Genomic DNA, 24,895 nt, shown 5'->3' on the forward strand with positions numbered 1-24,895 from the left:
TCCCACAGAGAGTGTGGGTAGCAGGTAAAGATGCATGTCAAGTAGCTAAACATCACTCCCAGAGTCAGGGAGGATGATGACATCTTTGCGTAGTGCCTGTACCTCTTGGATACCCTCTACAGCGTAGCAAACGGGAATGTGTTCTGTGGTTTTGAGGCCTGCATGCAGATGCTTCCTGGGATGGGGTGGTAGGACAGGGAACATGGTCAGTCCGGGTAGGGCAGTGGGGGTCTGACAACGTGCCTATGTACAGACAAACATGCTGCGTGGCTGTACATGCTTGCCAATATACATACAGTACTTTCATCAAGATAGGCCTGCAGAGGCTCAGCGTAGCGTTAGTGTAGTTGAAGGACCTGAGTGACAAGTTGGTCCTCACCGCAGTAACAGGGAGATGAAGGGCCATGGTTCCAACCGCCCACATAAACACTACACTGAACGTTGCCCAATCATCCAAATACATCTTTTGAGTTGAGACATCACCTGTGTCTGGCTAGGTGTCCACAACACTCGCGTCCCCCAGTCCACCTGTCCTGTGGTCTTGGGACTGACACTCACGTGCCACTGGGTCTTCTTGACCCTCCCAATACTCATTAGCGCCAATTGTAATGAGGTGTGGCCAGCTCATTGATGTTTACATTCCCATGCAGCATTAAGAGCGGTGTTCTGCCACACAGTTACCACAGCGGAGCCGTACAGTGTGTGGTATCGGGGCCAGCACCACCCCAGAATGGCGCCACGGCTGACACCTGGGGGAGATCTGGCAGTGAGGTTGTGAGTTGAACCAGCGGGGACCAGGATGAACATTCCGATCATGTCTGTCACAGCGGTTCTGGGACGTATGCACCGCCTGCGTCCGTCACTCAGCGAGTGATGGCGTCAGGGGCATATCAACAGAGGCGCAACTGCCCCCTGACGGGTACGGTGGGCCAGAAGCTGATGCGGAGTCAGTGGGCGGGGTGAGGGACATCATGGACATGAGGAAGTGCACTTACTCCTCCTGTGTCACATGCAGGGCTGGGACCGTAGGTCGTGGTGCTGGCTACGATGGCTGGTATTCTGATGGAGCCGTGTGGTCGCTGTCACCCTAATCCCATGCAGCATTGCACTTGCATCGTGGTTATTTGTTAATGCAATTACACATCTCTGACTTCTTTTGTTTACCTGACGAGTTTGGCCTGGGGAATGATGTACTAATAAGGGGCTCACATGTCTCCACACCCACACACATGCACTGGTCCTACATCCCAACCATGAGCTATTGTGGTGCTGTGCCAACTGCTGGAGTCTGAGTGGCTTGGGGGACATATCACACCTGGATTCATATGTCAGGTCCCCGCAATTGGAGCAGCTCTTGTTGTTGTGCCTGACGTGAAAACCGTGGAGACACAGACGGTGAGGGTCACTCACCAACATGAGGCCTTTTCATTCCTCACAGGCTTTGTAAGTGACATCCCTATTAGCACGGTCTTGAGTATGACAATAAAAGGTAAATGTTCAGAAGTGTTAGTACAATGATTTAGGGTACAAAATGTGTAAGCTTTAACTTAGACCGGACCTGCGTTGGTGTTGAGAAACAGACAGAGTACCTGACGTGTGGACGCAGAGGTGACATATGACTACTCAGATAACGTCATCAGGGCACACACAACGCCAAGGATACTTGCAGAGCCAGAGGATTTACACACCAACACACGTGTACGGTATTACGGAAATTGCCATGTCCAGGATGACATGTGGGGATATTCTGAGGTGAGTAATACTTTACTGACCTGTTCATGGCATATGCTAACAGCATGCACAATGTAGCACATGGAACACACATGACGTGGTCACACAGGGTCATGCTGTGCGGCTATGACACCTCTGTGACAGTGGGCATGTTCCTGTCATCATGTGCCAGTTCCCTGTACTGAATTGTGGCCCATTTGAGTGTTCATGTGCCTCGCTACATGTTGCAGACGTTAATCGTGTTGAAATTGTTGAATGCATGTGATGCACATGTGCATCATGATTGATGACATGTTGTGCAAGCTATTCACACATCAACTGAGGCACAGGGTCACAACCCCTGTGCTTCTTCAATGTCTGCCAAACCTGGCACATACTGATGTATGTGTGCCATGCTGATGTATGCATCCACATGGTTGACATGAGTGTAGACTACATCCCTGCTGTGTGATTTCCTGGTGTGACTCTCCCAATGGTGACATGAAGGTGGACAGGGACGCAGCCTACACAATCGTTCACTTGACCATGTCTGACGCAATGTACGCATCGTTTCCCTATCGCCTTTAGGCTCTACGCGAGCTAAGCGTACCCCAATGGTACGTGCGTGTGTACGCATCGTTTCCCTATCGCCTTTAGGCTCTACGCGAGCTAAGCGTACCCCAATGGTACGTGCGTGTGTACGCATCGTTTCCCTATCGCCTTTAGGCTCTACGCGAGCTAAGCGTACCCCAATGGTACGTGCGTGTGTACGCATCGTTTCCTTATCACATTTAGGCTCTACGCGAGCTAAGGTACCCCAATGGTACGTGCGTGTGTACGCATCGTTTCCCTATCGCCTTTAGGCTCTACGCGAGCTAAGCGTACCCCAATGGTACGTGCGTGTGTACGCATCGTTTCCCTATCGCCTTTAGGCTCTACGCGAGCTAAGCGTACCCCAATGGTACGTGCGTGTCTACGCATCGTTTCCCTATCGCCTTTAGGCTCTACGCGAGCTAAGCGTACCCCAATGGTACGTGCGTGTGTACACATCGTTTCCCTATCGCATTTAGGCTCTACGCGAGCTAAGCGTACCCCAATGGTACGTGCGTGTGTACGCATCGTTTCCCTATCGCATTTAGGCTCTACACGAGCTAAGCGTACCCCAATGGTACGTGTGTGTGCACGCATCGTTTCCCTATCGCCTTTAGGCTCTACGCGAGCTAAGCGTACCCCAATGGTACGTGCGTGTGTACGCATCGTTACACCATTCAATGTGTAGCATTGGCAATGGCAATGTCACCATACTTGTGTGTGGATTTTAAAAAATGCATAGGGAACAACTAGGGGAACAGTGTACTGTTCAAAATGCAACCAGGTTGTCATGGATACAGAGTTTTTTTAAACTCCTACAGGTGTCCTGGAAGAATCAGTTAGCAAAAAGTATACAATGTTGCGAAAGTTGTTGTTCTGCTCTGGCTGTATTTTCAAACCATGCATATGTGTGTAATGGGCTTAGGTGTGATGTGATTGGATGGAACATAGGATGCAAATTATGGTGGCCTATCACACACTACTCCTTGGACTCACAGACCCTCTGCAGCACAGATATAAGGCTGCATGTGGCTGTGGGAGGGCACTTGCCTGCACAACATTGGTGTGCTAACCACAGCTGCTGTCTCTGAATCCTCTGGACCCTGATCAGCTGAACATGGAGAGGGCACCTGCATTCACTGATGGTGAGAACAAGGCCCTGCTGGATGCCCTCCTGTCAAACTTCAGCAAGCTGTATGGGAGACCAGAGGATCAGGTGAGTGATGTGTGCAATACCTTGGAGTGTGCACCTGTTGTGTGTGTGACATCATAGCCACTGTGTAGTAATAGTGGATAGATGCAATTTTGTTGTGAGTGAGTGCCAGGGTGCACAGTGTTGCTAGAAGAGAGTTATTTGTTGTAGTGTGGTGTGTGACAGCATGTCACGTGCTGCATTGCACCCAGATATAGCATATATTGTTCAGTGAGTGTCATGCTCAAATAGTGTTTTACAACCCTCATGTAATCTGTTGATTTTCAATGTCATGCAAAGCAGTTGTGTTAGCACACAGGCCACATACTCCTGGACAATGATGCTAATGTGTGTGCCATACGTTGCCCTGTTGTCCTCATGTATTTTGTGCACATATGGGTGTCTTGGGAACATGCACCAGGTATACTGATGTTCTGTAACTTTACATTTGTGACAGGTATCTGCCTATGAGAAGGGTGAAATCTGGGTGGACATCGCCAGGGCTGTCCGGAGAGAGGGGGGGCCTCGCAGGAGGCTTCGAAACATAAAGAAGAGGTGGCAGGACATCCGGTGCTGGAGCCGCCGCATCGCCCGAGTCCAGCTGAAGCTGGAAGCTCCACGCCGGCATGGCGGCAGCCGCCAACTCACCCCCCCACATTCTCCGGGTCCTGGAAGTGGTGTTCCCAGACCTCCATAGGCAGTTGCAGGAGGGACAGCAGCACGAAGGGGGTAGGTACATGTCTGTTTGTAGTCATGTGTGTGTGAAATGGTACCTGAAGAGCTCTAAGGCATGGTCACACTCCCATAGTTTGAGTGGTGTGGTCAGACAGGCAGTTCATGCATTGGAATTCGATTGTCCCTCTGTCAGCAGCTGCTTCTTTACATGCCTTGTCCTACTCCACAGTAGAGGTTTGCTTTGGCTAATGCTTGTTTTTGACATGTACTCCTATGGTGCAGTGTCTCAGATTGCATCTTCCTTTGCACATCATCATGTTGTAGGGGGGTATGTGACACCTGTTCGTACCTTAAATGTAGCACCACATGTGCACTATGTCTGCCCTTCTTCATATTGTGGCACTGTTCTTGAGTCTCAACAAGTGTTTTATGAACAAGTCAGCCTCAGTGGCCTTTGTCCATGGTACACTTTCTAATTATCTTGTGTTAGCTACAGGTGCACAATGTACATGTGCTATATTTTGGGCTTCTGCATACTCACACTGGGCAGTGCGTGTGTGCATATTCTCAACATCTGTGGCATGTTCTTTGTACATAGTATTGATGGTTTGCCACACACTGTGACTTTGGATGTACAAAGCGGTGATGGCAGTGTGAGGTGATGGAAGACTTGTTTCAGGTCCCAGGATGGCATCACATGGCAGTTCTCCCAGGACTTTTCTAATGTGGCACAGAGTCAAAGGGAATCAAACATGACCAGGTCTTGATTTGGGTGGCAGGGTTGGCTAATGAACTGTTATGCATCATCAGCTATCCTGTTGTCAGGCAGTGGATCATCATTGTGTCTCTCATACAAGTATTTTCCTTGCCTATACCTTGTCTCCTACCTTACATTGAGCTTTGTGTCTATGACATTTCTCCACAAGTAGAATTGTCATTATGAAGAGTTATGTGTCATGTGACTCATGATGCATGCCATGTTGAGGAATGAGGCCAAATGATTTGCAGCTGATATGTCTGATGTGTACAGGTGACTGATATGTTTTCATTCTTCTCCTTGCTCACAGCATCATCATCTGAATCTGGAGGAGACACAGGCGCGGACCAGGCGGAGGGACACACCGACAGTGCCACCTGCTTTGAGGTGTCAGAGGGAGGCAGTGGCACAGAGTGGGAGGAGAGTCTGCAGGCCGGACGACATGTGACTGACACATCTTACCATGCCGACGAATCCGAGACAGACTCTCAGGAGGGGGGGGGAATATGCAGCAATGGTCACTCATTCATCTTCGGCTGCCCTCCCCTCCTCCAGTCCCATCTCCAACCTCCCAGTCCTTGGTGTGCCTAGGGTCCGTGCTAGCCCCCGTGTCTCCTTTGTTCCCGGCACCGCAGCCCCTGCCCCTGTGTCCCCTGCTGCCCTCAGTGTTGAGACAGTGGACCTACTCTGGCAGATTGCTGTAGGTCAGACATCCATGCTGTCTGTCCTCCATGGACATACACAACTGATGACACAGGTGGTGTCGTTCATGGAGGGCATGTCATCAGCCATGTCTGATCTGCGTCGGAGTGTGGCTGCCATTGAATCAACACTGACGGCACCTCTCTACACCCAGCAGCATCTGTCCCCCCCCTCCTTCAGAGCCATCCACCTCTGCCTCTCACATACCTACACAGCATACACGCACACGCCACAGGTCAGACACACCCAGCGCGCACACACAGCATAAGAAGCTCAAAGCTCCATGCACACAGTCTCAAGGGCAAGTAGGCACACCCACAGGGAGAGAGGAGACACCTCACACACGCATCCACACACCCAGTAGGACAGACTCACAGCCCTGTACCTCCACCCCCAATGTGTCCCCGGGTTCAGGTGGTAGTTTTTCCGCCCTGGCTGAGGTGTGCAGCCAGGTTTTTGAATCTACTTTCGGCGAAGCCCCAACCAGTGTGGATGATTCCACTACACCTGCACCCACTCCACCTGTCCTTCCCTCTCCTGTCCATGCGGTGCCGGAGCATTCCACAGATGGTGCCCCCATAGTCAGCACAGCTGATTAAACGCCATGTGCAGGCAGGTTTGGGTGAGATGACACCCATGGAGGCACAAACTGTTGCAGAGACTCTATAGGACTGGCCATTGGCCTTTAATGAGCGAGGACTCTCATTTGCTTTTCTTTTGTGATTCCGCTGAATAAAGCTAATATTTTCATTTTCAGATTTGTAGTTTGTGTGATGATGTCTGTGACTGCTGGGTGCCTGGGAGCTGGTGTGATGTTCACATTTAGGTCTACTAAAATGAGTCTATCTCCTGAGGGTAATGAGGTTGCAATGGTATGTTTTTGATGTACGAGCTGGGCACTGGTGGGCACTCTGATGCTGGGCACTGGTGGGCACTGGTGGGGGTCTCAGCCACACACACACTCTGATGCTGGGCACTGGTAGGCACTCTGTTGCTGGGCACTGGTGGGCACTGGTGGGGGTCTTAGCCACACACACACTCTGATGCTGGGCACTGGTGGGCACTGGTGGGCACTGGTGGGGGTCTTAGCCACACACACACTCTGATGCTGGGCACTGGTGGGCACTGGTGGGCACTGGTGGGGGTCTTAGCCACACACACACTCTGATGCTGGGCACTGGTGGGCACTGGTGGGCACTGGTGGGGGTCTCAGCCACACACACACTCTGATGCTGGGCACTGGTGGGCACTCTGATGCTGGGCACTGGTGGGCACTCTGATGCTGGGCACTGGTGGGCACTGGTGGGGGTCTCAGCCACACACACACTCTGATGCTGGGCACTGGTGGGCACTGGTGGGCACTGGTGGGGGTCTTAGCCACACACACACTCTGATGCTGGGCACTGGTGGGCACTCTGATTCTGGGCACTGGTGGGGGTCTCAGCCACACACACACTCTGATGCTGGGCACTGGTGGGCACTGGTGGGCACTGGTGGGGGTCTTAGCCACACACACACTCTGATGCTGGGCACTGGTGGGCACTCTGATGCTGGGCACTGGTGGGCATTGGTGGGGGTCTCAGCCACACACACACTCTGATGCTGGGCACTGGTGGGCACTGGTGGGCACTGGTGGGCACTGGTGGGGGTCTTAGCCACACACACACTCTGATGCTGGGCACTGGTGGGCACTCTGATGCTGGGCACTGGTGGGCACTCTGATGCTGGGCACTGGTGTTATGCGGTGCATTACCGTACCCCGAAGTCGATGACGTAGGTGCGGTACGTCTCCGTATTACACTGGTGTTGTGCGGTGACGTACCATACCCCGAACTGGATGACGTACATGCGGCACGTATAACACTGGTGGAGTGCGGTGACTTACCGTACCCCGAAGTCGATGACGTAGGTGCGGTACGTCTCCGTATTACACTGGTGGAGTGCGGTGACGTACCGTACCCCGAAGTCGATGACGTAGGTGCGGTACGTCTCCGTATTACACTGGTGGAGTGCGGTGACGTACCGTACCCCGAAGTCGATGACGTAGGTGCGGTACGTCTCCGTATTACACTGGTGTTGTGCGGTGACGTACCGTAACCCGAGCTGGATGACGTACATGCGGCACGTATAACACTGGTGGAGTGCGGTGACTTACCGTACCCCAAAGTCGATGACGTAGGTGCGGTACGTCTCCGTATTACACTGGTGTTGTGCGTTGACGTACCGTACCCCGAGCTGGATGACGTACATGCGGCACGTATAACACTGGTGGAGTGCGGTGACTTACCGTACCCCGAAGTCGATGACGTAGGTGCGGTACGTCTCCGTATTACACTGGTGTTGTGCGGTGACGTACCGTACCCCGAGCTGGATGACGTACATGCGGCACGTATAACACTGGTGGAGTGCGGTGATGTACCGTACCCCGAAGTCGATGACGTAGGTGCGGTACGTCTCCGTATTACACTGGTGGAGTGCGGGAGTGTGTGGTGCAACGTACCCAGACATGACAGTCGTGCAATGGAGATGTGCCCGTGTGGCAACACGTACAGGTATGTTGGAGTTCGTTGTGCTCACCTTCTGCGCCGTCGTCGGTTTCTAAATACGAGGTGGTGGGCGTACAGGATAGGGATGACACGGACGATGGCGTTCATGTCCTGCTTGTCGTGTACCGGGTGCCGGTTTTGCCGGAGTGTGGGTTTACGGTAGTTTGGAGCTCTCGTAGCAAAAGAGCCGTACGGAGTGTGTTCAACACGGATCGTACTTCCTGGGTCGGAAGGCGCGGTCTATTTACGTACGGACGCTGCGTGGTGCGTCAGCCGACTGCAATTCGTATGGATTTCCGATTTGTACGGTGTTTTTTACGAGTCGTACGGAGTGACGCTTTCTTTTGTGATCGTACTTGCTGAATCGTACGGGGACGCCTACAGGTGCGATTCGTACGGGGAAAAACGCTCCGAACAGCAATTCGGAGCGCTTTTTACCGGATCGGAATCGACACCTATATGTCCCCTTTTAAAAAAAATGTTTTATAAGTATTGAGAATAGGTTAATGAAGGAGAGTAGAGGGTTAATAAGAGTTGGTGGGAGAGAGTACTAAACTGAGTAGGAATGACCCAGGGATAGAGCACTCAATGGAGTGATTCCAAAGCCAAGTAATCACTAATTTGTTTTAAAAGATCCAGGGACAGCTTAAAAGCGCCTTCGATCACGAAAGAAACAGCTGATCTGCGCGCTGAGCAACTACCTAAGGGCTCGAGCGCGATTCAGCTGTGTTTGTTGCTAGGACACGCTTGAAGCGTGCAAGAGGGAAGAGAAAAGAGCCTTAGCAACGCGGCGGTGCTCCACGCTCGTTGCCAAGGGTATTGCCTCTAACGCTGCCAGATGTTTTGAAGGAGAGCGTTATGGGGTGAAATGGAGGCAGATCTCAGGAGAAGAGAGATCGCGTGTCCCGGTATGTTAGTAGGGGGACAGTAAAAACTGATTTGGCAGCCAGGAGACATGATAAGTGGACAGAATATTCTGAAATAACCGTGAGGTGAGTAGAGCGCCACGCACGATGCCAGCGAGAGAGATTTGAAGCAAAATAAGCCAAGATAAGCGTTTAAGGCGCAATTAAAAAGGCAGAACGACATGGGGGAACAAATAGGCAAGGTCGGGAGCCGACCTCCATAAATTGGAGGTTGGGTGATCGAGTCAGGGGGGGGCAAAACACACAAATGAGGCATGATAAATGTACAGCAAGGAGACCAATGTATAGAAAAAACACTATCAAGCGATAAATTAATAAGCAATAACAAGATAAGATATCAAGGTAAACATGAAGAACAATCAGTAAGAGCAATAAAAATAAGGAACTTATCCACTTGGAGCCGCATTTAAAAGAGGCTGATTGTTATGTGCTCATGCCTTTTATTTGTTTGCTAATGTTCTATTGTGGAACCTTTGCTTTATGATATATGTGGCTGCTTGGGTCTGCATTAAAAAAGTGATATGCATAATGGTAGCCTCCGGTCTTGTAATGAAATTACCTACTTGAAGATTTCGGGGACAAGGCCCTCAGACAGTGACTCGTTCAGAAGAGATAGAGCTATACTGGGAAGAACAGTGAACATTTCTTTTAAAATGCCAGGAGGGCAGCAGTCCCTGGGTGAGCCTGATTTTACTTTAGAAAGATGATCCAAAAATGTCTGGTTGCTAATTGTTGGGAATTGTGTGAATTTGCTGGGTTTTTTTTAGGTGTAATGTGATTAGCGTCAGGGTTTGGTCATGCCGGAATGCTGGCCTTAATTTTTGTAATCTTGTCAATGAAGAAAGTATTTGGGTAGTTATATAGGGGTTGAGACTGAGTGGGTTTGATTGTAACTCAGCTCATTGACAATTGAGAAAATCTCCTTGGACCTATTTGTTGCAGTCAAGATTTTAGAGGAAAAGTAGGCAGCTTTGGTGGTGAGAATAGCTTTTTTCTAGGTTTTCATTGTGTCTAAATAGATCCTTTTGTCCTCAGATAGGTAGTTGTGTCTCCACTTCCTTTCAAGTTGCCGAAGAGCTAGTTTTTGGGCTATTAGGTCGATGGAGAACTATCTCAGAGCTTCATGACGTCGGGCAAGGTGCGTTTTACTGAGTGGTGCTTATTTGTTGCTGGCTGCAGAAAGTTATGCTGTTAAATTTCCTTCGCTATGATTAATAGAAGGGTGATTGGGTGGAACTGAGTTGGCCAGTGTATTGAGGAATAGAGGTTTGTCAATTTTCTTCCATTTCCTTATTGTTCCCCCTTCAGAGGTGGGGGTTTTGGCATTGGCAATGTCATTGATGGTAAATTTAAATAGATAGTGATCCGACCGGTGAACAGTCACAATATTGAAAACAAAATATCTGGACAGAATATCGAGTTTTTTATATAGAATGGACAGAATATCGAATCGCAAAAATATAGGGGTGCAGAATATCGAAATTCAGGTAAGAAATATTGATGTTCATAATATCGCAGTTAGTAATATCGACAGTCATAATACATTTGTTAAAAATATCAATTTTGTTATAGTGTTTTAAGGGTTAGTATATGTGTTAAAAGTAGGTTTTATTTTTGTAATGTATGTTAGAATTTTTTTAAAGTAATGAATTTTATGTCATTTAATTTTTGCGGAATTCAATTCCATAACGGGTAGTGGGTTTATAAGGGAATAGGGTGGGAAGTAATTTAAATATAGTAAATTGAATATTAATTTTTAGGAACTATTAATTATTTTTAATTTAATTGTGCGTTTTAGTTCTGTAGCCGGTTGTGCGTTTATAGGGGTAGTGGGTTGGGAAGTAAGTTAATTGTTATTAAGTAATTATTTATTTTTATATATTGGTATTGATAATTCATTTATTGTTAATTAAATATTCATTGGTAAATAATTTTGTTATTAATTGGTAATTAATTTTTATTATTGCTTAATTGATATTTATATTAATTGTATTAATTTGTTATTCGGAGCAGGTTATGGGTTTATCGGAGAATAGGGTGGGAAGTAATTGAATTGAAATTAAGTAATTATTGACATTATTTTTGTGTATTGATAATTAATTTACTGTTTATTAATTATTAATTGGTAAATAAATAATATATATTGGTATTTATAAATAATTATTTATTACATATTTTCTAATTGGTAATTAATTTTAAGTAATTTTTTATTGGTATTGATATATTTTTTTGTTTATTTAAATATAAAATCATTACTTTCCCTCACTGGAGTGGGAATAGTAATTTTTACCCCTACGCTATCCAACACCTTCCCTACTGTTGCACTCTCTGGAGTGGGAATAGTAATTTTCACCCCTACGCTATCCAACACTTTCACTACTGTTGCACTCACTGGAGTGGGAATAGTAATTTTTACCCTCCCGCTATCCAACGCTTTCCCTACTGTTTCACTCACTGGACTGGAAATAGTAATTTTTACCCTCCCGCTATCCAACGCTTTATGTACTGTTGCACTCACTGGACTGGAAATAGTAATTTTTACCCTCCCGCTGGCCAACGCTTTCCCTACTGTTGCACTCACTGGATTGGGAATAGTAATTTTTACCCTCCCTCTATCGACGCTTTCCCTACTGTTGCACTACCTGGAGTGGGAATAGCAATTTTTACCCTTCTACTATCCAATGCTTTCCCTACTGTTGCACTCCCCAGAGTGGGAATAGTAATTTTTACCCTCCCGCTATCCAACGCTTTCCCTACTGTTACACTTACTGGAGTAGGAATAGTAATTTTCACTCTTCCGCCATCCAAAGCTTTCCATACTGTTGCACTCACTGGAGTGGGAATAGTAATCTTTACCCTCATGCTATCCAACGCTTTCCCGACTGTTGCAATCACTGGAGTGCGAATAGTAAATGTTACCCTCCCACTATCCTACGCTAAAAATATTGAATACTTTTTATTAATATTAAGTTGTGCCCAGCGCCCTGAACTTGGGGCATCACTTGGTGTTTTGGGTCTGCTTCACTGTATGCTGGACCCAGTTGGACCACAGCACCCAGCATGCACTTTGCCCTAATCCACAACCACACCGGCGCAAAGGAGGAGGAGCCGGGAGACTGCCTTAAGGGAGGGGTCTCTGAGTCCAGGGATGGGACCACCAGCCTGTGAGACCGGCACTGATGACGGCCGAATCCGGCTAGAAACGCGTCTGCCACAAAGCGTTTCACGGACTGTGAGGACTGGTTTGTGCTGTGCTCAACAAATCCCCTGTTGCCACAAAGCGTTTCACGAACTGCGAGGACTGGTTTGTGCTGTGCTCAATAAATCCCCTGTTGGTATCCGGAGCTGTGTCCTGCTTGTTTTCAGTGGAGAGAAGCAGTGGTATGGATCTATAATGCCGGTTTGCTGATACCGGCTTAAGGACACACCCTCTCGTTCTGGTGCTCCGCATTCACTCAGCAAATCTTTCGGTGTGAGTACTAACAGTGCTAAAATGCGGCGCCCCCCCAAACAACTAGTCATTGCCATTTGGCGGTTATTTGAGTGCGGGGAGAGAGTAGGCAGTATGCATGCTGCCTGATAAGGATACCAGCAGAGGTAGAGCGGGACGATTCTATCAGGACATTGTCTGCGAGTGCTGTGCCCAGCGCCCTGAACTTGGGGCATCACTTGGTGTTTTGGGTCTGCTTCACTGTATGCTGGACCCAGTTGGACCACAGCACCCAGCATGCACTTTGCCCTAATCCACAACCACACCGGCGCAAAGGAGGAGGAGCCGGGAGACTGCCTTAAGGGAGGGGTCTCTGAGTCCAGGGATGTGACCACCAGCCTGAGAGACCGGCACTGATGACGGCCGAATCCGGCTAGAAACGCGTCTGCCACAAAGCGTTTCACGGACTGTGAGGACTGGTTTGTGCTGTGCTCAACAAATCCCCTGTTGCCACAAAGCGTTTCACGAACTGCGAGAACTGGTTTGTGCTGTGCTCAATAAATCCCCTGTTGGTATCCGGAGCTGTGTCCTGCTTGTTTTCAGTGGAGAGAAGCAGTGGTATGGATCTATAATGCCGGTTTGCTGATACCGGCTTAAGGACACACCCTCTCGTTCTGGTGCTCCGCATTCACTCAGCAAATCTTTCGGTGTGAGTACTAACAGTGCTAAAATGCGGCGCCGCCCCAAACAACTAGTCATTGCCATTTGGCGGTTATTTGAGTGCGGGGAGAGAGTAGGCAGTATGCATGCTGCCTGATAAGGATACCAACAGAGGTAGAGCGGGACGATTCTATCAGGACATTGTCTGCGAGTGCTGTGCCCAGCGCCCTGAACTTGGGGCATCACTTGGTGTTTTGGGTCTGCTTCACTGTATGCTGGACCCAGTTGGACCACAGCACCCAGCATGCACTTTGCCCTAATCCACAACCACACCGGCGCAAAGGAGGAGGAGCCGGGAGACTGCCTTAAGGGAGGGGTCTCTGAGTCCAGGGATGTGACCACCAGCCTGAGAGACCGGCACTGATGACGGCCGAATCCGGCTAGAAACGCGTCTGCCACAAAGCGTTTCACGGACTGTGAGGACTGGTTTGTGCTGTGCTCAACAAATCCCCTGTTGCCACAAAGCGTTTCACGAACTGCGAGGACTGGTTTGTGCTGTGCTCAATAAATCCCCTGTTGGTATCCGGAGCTGTGTCCTGCTTGTTTTCAGTGGAGAGAAGCAGTGGTATGTATATATATATATATATATATATATATATATATATATATATATATATATATATATATATATGTATTAAAAAAATAAAAATGCATGTTTATTTTTTTTAACTTACAATAATTATTTATTAATTTTAAGGTTATTTAAGTATTTTTAAGTATGTTTTAGTTAATTATATTCATTATTTCATTAATTTTACATTACTTTTAAGACATTTAAAAAATCTGATATTTTAACAAACTATATTATTTACAACGATTTTTTGGATTCAATATTGTTGTACTTACCTGTTTGTAGATAGGAATTCGATATTCTGGCATTCTATATCTTTTCCTCGATATTCTGGTAGGTCGATATTTTGCTCCTCGATATTCTGTCAGTAATCCGATCCTACCATGTGCACGGTGAAACCGACGTGGCAGACGTGACAAAGTTGACTGTCCAGACCTGGTCAAGTGTGTGCCCTTTAATGTGTGTGACGGAGGACACCTGATTAGTAAGATTTAACCCTGTGAGTAGCTCGGATAGTTCGACAGATTGAGGGCTGCCTGATGTGTCGTTAGACCAGTAGCTGAAATCACTAATCAGCAAAATATTTGCATGATTGATTATTAATTGAGCTACCTCTTAGCCCAAGGATTGTGGTAATAAAGGCATGCTACCAGGGCGCCTATAGAGCAGAACACAGATCGGATTCTAGTTTGACAACAAGGTTATCTACTGACGGTAGATCTAGCTGCGTTAAGGCAATTAAATTCCGATCATGGAGTATTATGGCTGCTACTCCTCAGCCCACTTTCCCCTGAGGGCGGTGGTCTTGGAGGATGTAGTAATCCTTGGGTAGGGCTGCCATCTTGTCAGGGGTAAAATCCTGAGAAAGACAGGTTTCTGTTAGCAGAAGAATGTCAGGCTGCTCGAACTTTATTAGGAGAAATATATCTAGCTGATGCTTTACCATGGAGCAGGTGGGATAGCCTACGAGCTCCATTCCCTCTTGTGACTGGGGGTCCTGCCCTATAGTTAGGACATGGTAGTTCAAGAAAGAATGTTCTATTACAATAAACCCATGTTTGACCAGGCTGGAGCAAGTTGATGGATTGGGTATGAGTTTGTCTGAGTGAAGCTGTTTATGCTCAGCTGGGGAGTAGGATGTTATTTGGGTAAAATAACTGCTCCCTGGCACTGGACGTCTGCGGACGGGCGCAGATGGCTTGCCTATGGCACGCCCACTACGCACATCTGCTGCGCACCCACACTGCAACCGGCATTAAATGGCCAGTAGCTGCCTTGGCTCACCCCCCCTCCTCTGTGATTGGGCGCCCAGGTGGGCCTAACACCAGTAAGCATTTATATAGATATATATATTCCACATTTTAATTAAAAAAATATATATATATTGTAATTTTTGAATTACATTACATATATGTTTTTCATACATATGTATGTTAATTTATACTTCGAATTAATTGTTAATATTTGTAATGTCATTTTTAAAAACAAATCTTGCATTATTAATTTCATATTTTTAGAGAAACAAATCTATACCTATAAATAGGGAAATGGCATGAACAAAGATGGTCTCTCGGAATTATAACTGAGCAACACCTCTGACACAGGTAATATGGAGCACTGTGGGGGAAAGCCTAGCCACACCTATTCGCTCTGAGTGAGAGACATGGAAATGTAAGCTGCCGGGAGCCATCCACTGGTCGTGGAACTGTACCACACCTGGAAAAAAAGCACAATAATTAATTGAACACTATAATGACCTGAAGAACAATAATGTTAATAATGACAATACGAATACAATACCTATCTTGACTGTGACAGCAAGAAGAGGGGACTGCTTCAGCTCAGTCAAGAGTACTGTATGAATTTCTTGTTTCTTGTTGATGTACTACTTTAACATTCCCATTGGCCAGTTTGGATCTATGCCCTTCAGGGGTAGTGTAGTTTTTTCTGTTTCTCTTTACTGCTGCTGTTTGATTAAATCGAGAATAATATGAGCCTCTGCTCTTGAAATAAAATCATGCAGAACAAATGCAGTTGTGTCCAAATGTCAATAAACGATTAATTGGCTCCTGTCTAGATCATATGTGCAGCTCCAGTGATGCCAGACACTAGGTGGCACGTGAGATGCCACACATGCCAAACTACAGAGTAAATATAGTTATGAGTTCCTAGTCTAGGGCCTTCATTAAGAGGTTAGAACATGCATGGAATCAGTAATTGTATTACTTCAAATGGTATTTGCGGTATTACTGTAGGCATAGATTTAAATCGAAAATAATGTGGTGCTTGTTTCTACGTAACTTTGTTAGGTCCCGACACAATATCAGTTAATCTTGCAAATCTTCACACATTTTGCGTTATGCTTGTTACTTGAAATTCCCAAAATTACATCACTATGTCACGGTGCGTAATTATCGCTGTGGAAGTATGGGAACAATGCGAACAACCAGAACACGAGCAACAGTTGTTTATGGCACTTGTTTTTTTTGTTGCAATTTTTAGTTAGCGCAAAATGTGTTGTTACATCCAAAATAGAAATGAGAACAAATTCCACACTCATATATAGCACTAAATACTGGGTTTGCATTGTATCCACAATAGGTGCATAGCAATGCATACTAGGGGTTGGGCATTTGTCGCTTATGAGCGGACCCTGCACTGCAAATACCCTTGTGGCTTACAGGTGCATACTGGGGGTGGGCTCCTGTCATTTTTGTGTGGGGTCCATATGGAATGTAGGCGGAGGAACTCCACTAACCCAGACGCTAACTGCCCCTTGGTGGCCTCAAATATCGATTCCAACTGCTCCTAAAATGCTGCGTATGTGTGATTGCATCATACTCATGGTTATGCGCAGTGACATCGTTGCACCTTGTTCGAAATATCTTTCAACCTTATGCCCCTCACCCAACAGATCATACTATATCCAGCAATCATCCAGTTGTACAAAAGTGCATCCAGAAATCTGATGCACATTGGAACAATTTGTGGCCTGGTTTGGGGTATGCAATGCTATATACAATACAATACAATGCAATACAATGCAATACAATTTATTTAAATGGAAAAATGATGTACAATGTGTGGTACTCTGTGTAATACAGATTTAATATAATTTTCTCAGTGTACCTGAGAGTTCTGTTTTTACGGTAGGAGGGATTAGGGCTTCAAGCTTTTGGCCCCCCATTGTATGACGCTGTTTCCACTGAGTGGTATGAGTATGTGCCTGGCCACTGAGAAGAGGATCTGTGATTTGTCACTCTTAATGGTCATGGAATGGCTTCCTCCATACGGCTTTGCTCTTAATGAAGCCTATTCTTTTAATTTTCTTTAGGTCAATATCTGGTGGACAGACTATTGAACGAGGGCTCCTGGAGTCACCATGAACTGGTGTTTGTTTGGAATCGGGATCTTAAAAAAATGGATGAGAAGGTGCCAGCCCAGCTACAGCTCCATGACCTTAGTGAATTCAGAGAGAGGTAAATGAACACAGGTCTAGGATATAACATGGGGCTTGGAGTTTTGGAACAGGCATCTTTGGTCCTACATGTCTCACTCTCAGACTCCTTATGTTTTCTCTTTCTGCCTTGTCTTTGATTGGTTTCTCCACTTCAGACAGGCAGATCTCATTGTGGAGGTGGCCCATCCATGCATCACAAGAGAATATGGCGAGAGATTCCTTTCCACGTCTCATTTTATGGTATGTTATTAGTTTGTTTTCTGATCTTTTATTCTTCATTTTCCTTTCTTTTATTTGCATTGTCTCCTCATACTTCTCACTCTCTGTCTCGCTCAGACTCACCACTGACCAGTACTATGCTGAATACAAGTAAATAGAGCATTACCTTCATTTCCTGCCTTTTACATACTGTGCTCCCTATGTATTTTAAGCCTCACGGATTGAGCAACTCCTCCCCTTACACACAGTTCACCCAGAAATAAAAATGTCTGTTATTTGCCCTTCTTTACCACATATCATGATGAGTAGGCACCTGGCCACCTTGTCTGCCACTTGCCTGTGGACTCCAGCTCATGCTTGTTCCAGTCTGATCCAGTGACACCTCTGCTGCCCTGGTTTTTCTGCTGGGGTTATCCCACGCCGGTTTTCCCACTCACCCTTCTTCCCACCAACAGAAGCCCATCCCACCACAGGACCTACATAATTCAGGCCACAGTGCAACAGCGCATTGAGCGCAGCACTGGTGTGCCAAAGGCAAACCCTTCTGCGTCCGTTCATGCCTGGACCATGCCCAGCACCACGACCCCTGGCCCTCCCACCCCTGGAGATACACCATCGCCGAGCTATACAACCTTGACCCCAAATGCCCAAAGAAACACTGCCACTGCACGACCCACACTCCACGGTTGAACCTTTCACATGCACTCATTGCCACTTACCCTGCCACAGCACACACACCAGCCCATTGACCAGCCCCACCATGAATAGTTACACCACAGACACCACCTGAACAAAATAACCAACTCGAAGGCGCCCTTCTCAACACATCCTCACTATGCAAGCAGTCTACCAAATTATTGGACCTCTTTGCCACCCTTGCACCCAACATCATCTTCCTCATCTGGCTCAACCCCACATCTGCCCCAGACATTGCCACAGCAATCTCCGATGGATATAGAATCACTTACCAGGACCACACCGGCAAGCCGGGAGGAGGAACAGCCATCGTCCACAAAGAGACCATACATTGCACCACCACCACCATCGGCAACACCACCAACCCCATGGAACATCTCAACTTCACACAGACGACAAGTCAACCATCAGAGCCACCCTCACATATCAACCTTCAGGCCTACGTTCCAGCTTTTGCAACACCATTGCAGACTTAATTGAGCCCCTAGCCTTAGACTCCTAGGACTACATCTTCCTCGGAAACCTAAGTTTCCACATCAACGACCCGAACAACAACAACACCACACACCTCGTCAGCAGTATGAGCAGGCTCGTAATGACCCAGATCATCCACGGCCCTCCACACACCGCCGGACACACATTGGACCCCCTTTTCACCTCCAGCAACCACGTTAAGTACAGCCGTGTTACAGAACTCATATGGACTAATCACTCCATCAATCAGTTCAGCATTTCTAGCCCCTGCACTGCCACCCCAAAGACGACAAGCACCCCCAATGGAGGTGAAATAAAATCTCAGAAACAGCTGGACAGACTTCCTACACCATCAACCCCGCTACCACCACCAACCTAGAACAAGGAGTGAAGAACTTCAATGCCTGGATCATCAATTGCGCCAACAGCATCATCCTCATAAAGAGCAACATCCAGAGAAAAGCCCCTAAAAAGGCCTGCTGGTATACCCAAGAACTCAAAACAATGAAACAATACAGCAAACAGCTGGAGAGGAGATAGACCACCAGCAAGGACACCTCCAACAGGACAGCCTTCAAGACCTCCCACAACCTCTGCCACCACATGCTGAGGGCAGAAATGAAGACAGCCTTAGCCACACGCTTCAAAACCAGCAACAACATCAAGGAACTTTTCAACATTGTTAAGGAATTTACCAACCTTGCTGCCAGAGAAAACAACATCACACCCTCCCAGGAGCTGTGTAACAGCCTCGCCGACTTCTTCCATGAGAAGATCACAACCATATACAGAAATTTCGAACCCCAAACCACATCTACGGTCTTCCTCAACAGATACGCCACCACCGCAATCGAAACAAACCACAGATTGATCACCTGGAGCCTCCTCTCCACCCAGGACACCACCTCCACCATAACAACCATCCACTCAGTAGCTTGCCCAGACCCATGCCCACAACACATCTTCAACCTTGGAAAACAAAGGATCGGCCAGGAACTCACCACCCTCCTCAACACCTCTATCACCACCTCAAAATTTCCAGATCCCTGGAAACACGCCAAAGTGAGCACTACTCAAAAAATTGTCCGCCGACACCAACGCACTCACACATTACTGGACAATCTCTGCTTCCATTACCAGTGAAGCTACTGGAAAAGATCATCAACAAGCAATTCATGACACACCTGGAGAAGAACCAGCTACTGGATGCCTACAAACCCAGATTCAGCAGAAATCACAGCACGAAACCGCCCAGGTCGCAGCCTCTGACGACATCTGAACCCTCCTCAGCTGAGGAGAAAGAGCAGCTCTGATCCTCCTTGATCTCTCTGCAGTCTTTGACAATATATCTCACCTCACGTTGATTGAAAGGCTCCACCAATTTGGCATCCAAGGTGATGCACTCAGGTGGAGCACCTCCTTCCTTTCACCTTAAAACTCAAGATCACCTGTGGTGTACCCAGGACCCATCTTTCAGCCCTACGCTCTGCAACGCATATAAGACCCCACTGGCCAACATCGTTAGATCCCACTGTCTCCGCATAATTTCATGTGCAGATGACACCCATCTCATCCTTCCTCTCACCTACTTTCCCACCACCACCAGAACCAACTTCCACAGATGCATGACGAGTGTCGACTACTGGATGAAGAACAACTGCCTGCAACTGAACTCAGACAAGATGAAAATATTGTTGTTCAGTAACAGCTGTAACACATGGAATGACTCCTGATGGACATCAGACCTAGGACCCGCACATACTCCCTCTGACCATGCCAGAAACCTTCGAATTATCATTGAAAGCAAGCTCACCATGAAATCACAGATCAATGCTGTCTCCTCCACCTGCTTCCACACTCTGCACAAGATACGTAAGATATTCAAGTGGTAACCCCAACACAGGAGACGCTCTGAGACACAGACATCACCTCAATTCCGGAATTCCGAATGATCCTCAAGACCTGACTGTTTGAATAAACATCCAGGACCTGCAAGCGCCTGGATACCTTGTTGGGTGATTAGACGCGCTTTGTAAATCCTGCTTGACTGATGATCTCATGACTAATAAAGGAGGAGCCGTGACAAAGTACTTCCTGTTTGTTATTCTGTACCATCGTTGCCAGATCAAGCCCAGAGTTATGTTTTGTTATTTTATTAATAAATATCAATGTTTTATTGATTAGGCCTGCTCCAGCTGCCTTCTGTTTTAAACACCATGAGTGTTTTCATTGCTGGGTGTCTTTTTGTGTTCCTCAACTGAGCAATTAGGAGTGCGATAGAAATATTTATCAGTTTCCCTAGCTTAGCGATTAGGAATGAGTTATTCAGGCACCCAGATGCTCACATCCATTAGCCAGATGTTGGTGTTCATTTCAAAGGCTCTCAAGGTTGTTGCTCAATCTCGCCTTTGGTTGCTGGACCACAAAGATCAAGCGGGCTGCGCTTTTTCCATCTTTGCTTAGGACTGCTTCCGCATGCTCCCACGCTTCGGGTGCTAGGCAAAAAGGTCACTGGAGATATTTAAATGTGACATTCATAATCCTCATTTCATATTCGTAACTGAGGTGAAACATTTTCTGCTGGTCTTACCTTTTATTTCAATGGATCCTCCTAATAAACACCCTTCCAAGAGGAAGAATTTGGAGTCCTCCTTGGAGGAGGAACTGCCCTAGTTCCCTAACCCTGAACCTCTCCAACCATATATAGATTTATTACAAGACATGATAAAAAAAAACAGCTGTTGCTACTTTGGGGGCTAGAGATGCCTCTTCTCCTCCAAAATAGACAAAGTTTGCTATGGACATTGATGTGTCGCACACGCAAAGAGAACAGAATGGAAGATATATTTAAGGATCACAGCTCAGGGAGGTTTTGGAGCTTTTAAGGGGGAACCTCTCCTTGCCTTCCACTTATCAGAGAAAGGAGGAGAAATGTTTTTTCCTCAGTATCAACAAGATAAGAGAATTATTGCCTAAAGACTGGGCATGTGGAGAAATCAACTTTCCCACTATTCTTTTCAGAGGTTTATTCTCTCGACAAATTTTAGAATTCATTTCCTTCAAATGTTAAAGTGGACTCTCTGGTAAATTAGATTTCTTCTAGTGGGTCCATTATACTAGAGGAAGCATCTTGGGCTGACCCAATCGATAGGAAAGTCTACGTTTTCTTTAAAAAATCCTATTTTGTCTCTGACTTTGCCATTCAGGCTGGGCTTAAACGTCTTATATAACCCAGTCACTCCTTCAAGATTTTCATACCTAAGCAGAGGAGCTTCAGCATGGGGAGGATGCTTCTGCACGTCTGACATTGATGAAACAAAAGGTTTTGATTCCTATCGGACAAATACTTTGATTCTCTATGTGCAGATGCTTCGGCTTCAGATTCAGAAGTGGCAGCTGAAAGACACACATGGATGAGATCCTGGAGCATGAACAAAAGCCAGAAATCTCTACTAAGTCACCTACAATTTTTTATAAAACTTTATTAGACATCATCAACAAAATACACCAGTTACATTCACGAGCATGGAACCATACAATGTTTTGAATTGCAACATGAGACATGATAAATCAAATCACAGTGTACTATTTAGGGTATTTCAAGGGGTTTCAAGAGTTTCCGTATCTTGTTTTGGAGCTGGTGGAACACAGATATCTCGTCTGTAATGATTCCACGACCCTCACACTCAATTCCATTTCCCAGGGCATCCTCTTGCTGTATAGACCGATTTCTCCCTGAACGTGCCCCAGTCAAGACCCTCCTCCCATTGTCTAAGTGTAGGTGACTGGCGTGCCCCGCAGTGCTGTGCAATGTCCCTTTTCGCAATCATTAAAGCTAGAGTAGCCCACAAGGTAGTATAGGAGTTGAGGTCTGTAGGTTTCCAGATATTTAGGTGGCATCTATGGGCCTTCGGCTGCATGTTCATTTTCAGATCCTCTCGTAAAGTTTGATGTGTGGCTTGCCAATAGGTCTGTATATGTACACAGTCCCATATGATATGTTTAAATGTGCCGACGTCCCTGCACCCACGCCTACACTCCCCCGTTTCTGCTGTACCCATATGAACCAAGTTCGGCCCTGTATAATAAATCCTGTCCAGAATTTTGAGCTGTACCAGTCTCAGTCTTACCTGGATCACCACTTTTCTCGGAGAGGAGACCGCTTCTTGCTAATCTTCCTCATCTAGCTCTATACCGTCACTGAACCATTTCTCCCTCAGAGATTGTAAGGGATCTCCCATGTTATTGATCAGCTTTTTATAAAGCAGGGAAATGTTTTTCTCCGGGAGGTGGCCATCAAGTATCCTGTCCTCCAAAGGAGATGCCTCCGGTAATGTGGATTTTACTCCTAATTTGTGTGAGTAGGGCATGCCATACCTGGAGATAACGGAAATATTCGGAATCTGCCAGATGGTACTGCTGTTGAAGGGAGGCAAGGGGAAGAATAGTCTCCTTACTCCAAATGTCTTTGATCCGTGAGAGTCCTATCAGACCCCATTTGTCGAAACCCTTTTATTGCCACAGGCTTCCCAGTCCCTCAGAGTTCCACAGTGGAGTTGCCAGGGTAAGCCTGTGGTCCCATCCCAGCTGCCCGCTAGCCACATGCCAGACATGAACCGAATGTGCAGTGGGTCCTGTGAGGGGAAACCTGCGGGGCTTGGCCTAGAGCGCTCTGGTATATTCACCCCCAGGGAGCAGCCATTGATCCATGGCATACCCTGGTTCATCCGGTTGACCGTAGATCCCATGATTGATAGCTGCCAAATGAGACGCCCAATAGTATTTTTTAACATCAGGGAGGCTAACCCCCATCGTACCAGGAGGTCTGCATTCAGCGTGATGAAAACTTTCCGAAACTATTTGAATCGGGCAGCCCCATGGAAGGTTCTGCGGTGCTCCCTGTAGGACATACACTACGGACTTAGACCAGTTGATGGTGAATCCAGAGAATCCCCCATACACCGTGAGAATGTCAAGGAGGCTAATCATGGAGGCCTTTGGGGAGGTCAGGAACAACAAAACATCGTCTGCATGTAGTGATATCTTATCTTCCCACCCCGGTGACCACCGCATCCCGCGAATCACTTGATCACTGTGGATCCATGCCGCCTGGGGCTCCAAGGCCAACGCAAACAGGAGTGGAGACAAAGGGCAACTCTGGTGTGTGCCACAGCTCAATTGGAAAGCTGATGACTTGCAGTTGTTCACGACAACCTGAGCCATGGGTTTAGAATACAGCAGACGGACCCAGCTCTTGAAGTTTGGTCCAAAACCTAGCTTGTCTAATACGGCAAAGAGGTAGGGCCACTCAACCATATCGAATCCCATGGTGGCATCCAGGGATACCAGTATGGCGGGTTCTAGGATTGTTGGCATTGTACCCAGAGCACCATGTAACCGACGTAAATTAAGAGCGGTATTCCGGCGTGGCATGAAGCCTGACTGGTCGGAGTGCACCAATGTGTCAATTACCTTAATCAATCGTGTAGCTAGTAATTTAGCTAGAATCTTAGGTTCTGCATTCAGCAGTGATATAGTTCTGTAGGACCCGCAGCTGGTATTGGATTTACCCTGCTTGTGAATGACTGCAATATTTGCAACTCATTGGACAAATGGGAGCATCCCCTTGTCTCTGCTCTCTAGGAACATCGAACGGAGGTATGTAGTCACCTTTTATTTAATGTATTTATTTACAGAGTATTATATAGCGCCAATATCAGAGCGCTGTACAAATTTCAAAATAAGTGAAGACCTAGAGAACAAAGGCAATAAACAGATAGAAAAGCAGTTATGTTGTATAAATATCAAATAGGTTGTAACAGTAAAAACAGAAAACCACAGGCAAGATACAAAATGTATACTGTGAAAACAAGCAAATTCAAGCACTCAGGGTATATAAATGTATATAGACGAGATAGTTTAACCTACAGCAAATAAGGACAACTGCTGAAGGTATTTATTCCGCCGCAACAATCAATGGCAGCAAGTTGTTCTTTCCTGAGTTTGAGGAACTTGTAAAGAAATCTGCATGAGACCATAATAATCTGGGGTCAATTCTCCCTGCGGGAGATGGAGAGGATTCAGTTATAGGTGGACTTTTGGTCAATCTACCCCCAAGGAATTATGACATCCCATTTGTGGCAGGGGACGTGCCAGGGGTTGAGGGGGGTGGTTCCTCTACTATAGCAGGTGGACGTCTCAGATGCCTGGGTCCTCCAGGTTGCCC

The 24,895-nt window shown here is 46.9% G+C and overlaps 1 protein-coding gene across 1 annotated transcript in view; it reads left to right on the forward strand.

Annotated features, from left to right (window-relative positions):
* Positions 1-24,895, forward strand: part of ASPDH (aspartate dehydrogenase domain containing) — a 267,820-nt gene that overhangs the window by 179,433 nt on the left and 63,492 nt on the right. The window contains exons 3-4 of the mRNA XM_078655309.1: positions 17,155-17,299; positions 17,436-17,520. Of these exons, the coding sequence (XP_078511435.1) occupies positions 17,155-17,299; positions 17,436-17,520 (230 nt within the window). The remainder of the gene's footprint in view (positions 1-17,154; positions 17,300-17,435; positions 17,521-24,895) is intronic.

The sequence above is a fragment of the Lissotriton helveticus genome, chromosome 7 (genome assembly GCF_964261635.1).
Source record: "Lissotriton helveticus chromosome 7, aLisHel1.1, whole genome shotgun sequence".
NCBI classification, from domain to species: Eukaryota; Metazoa; Chordata; class Amphibia; order Caudata; family Salamandridae; genus Lissotriton; species Lissotriton helveticus.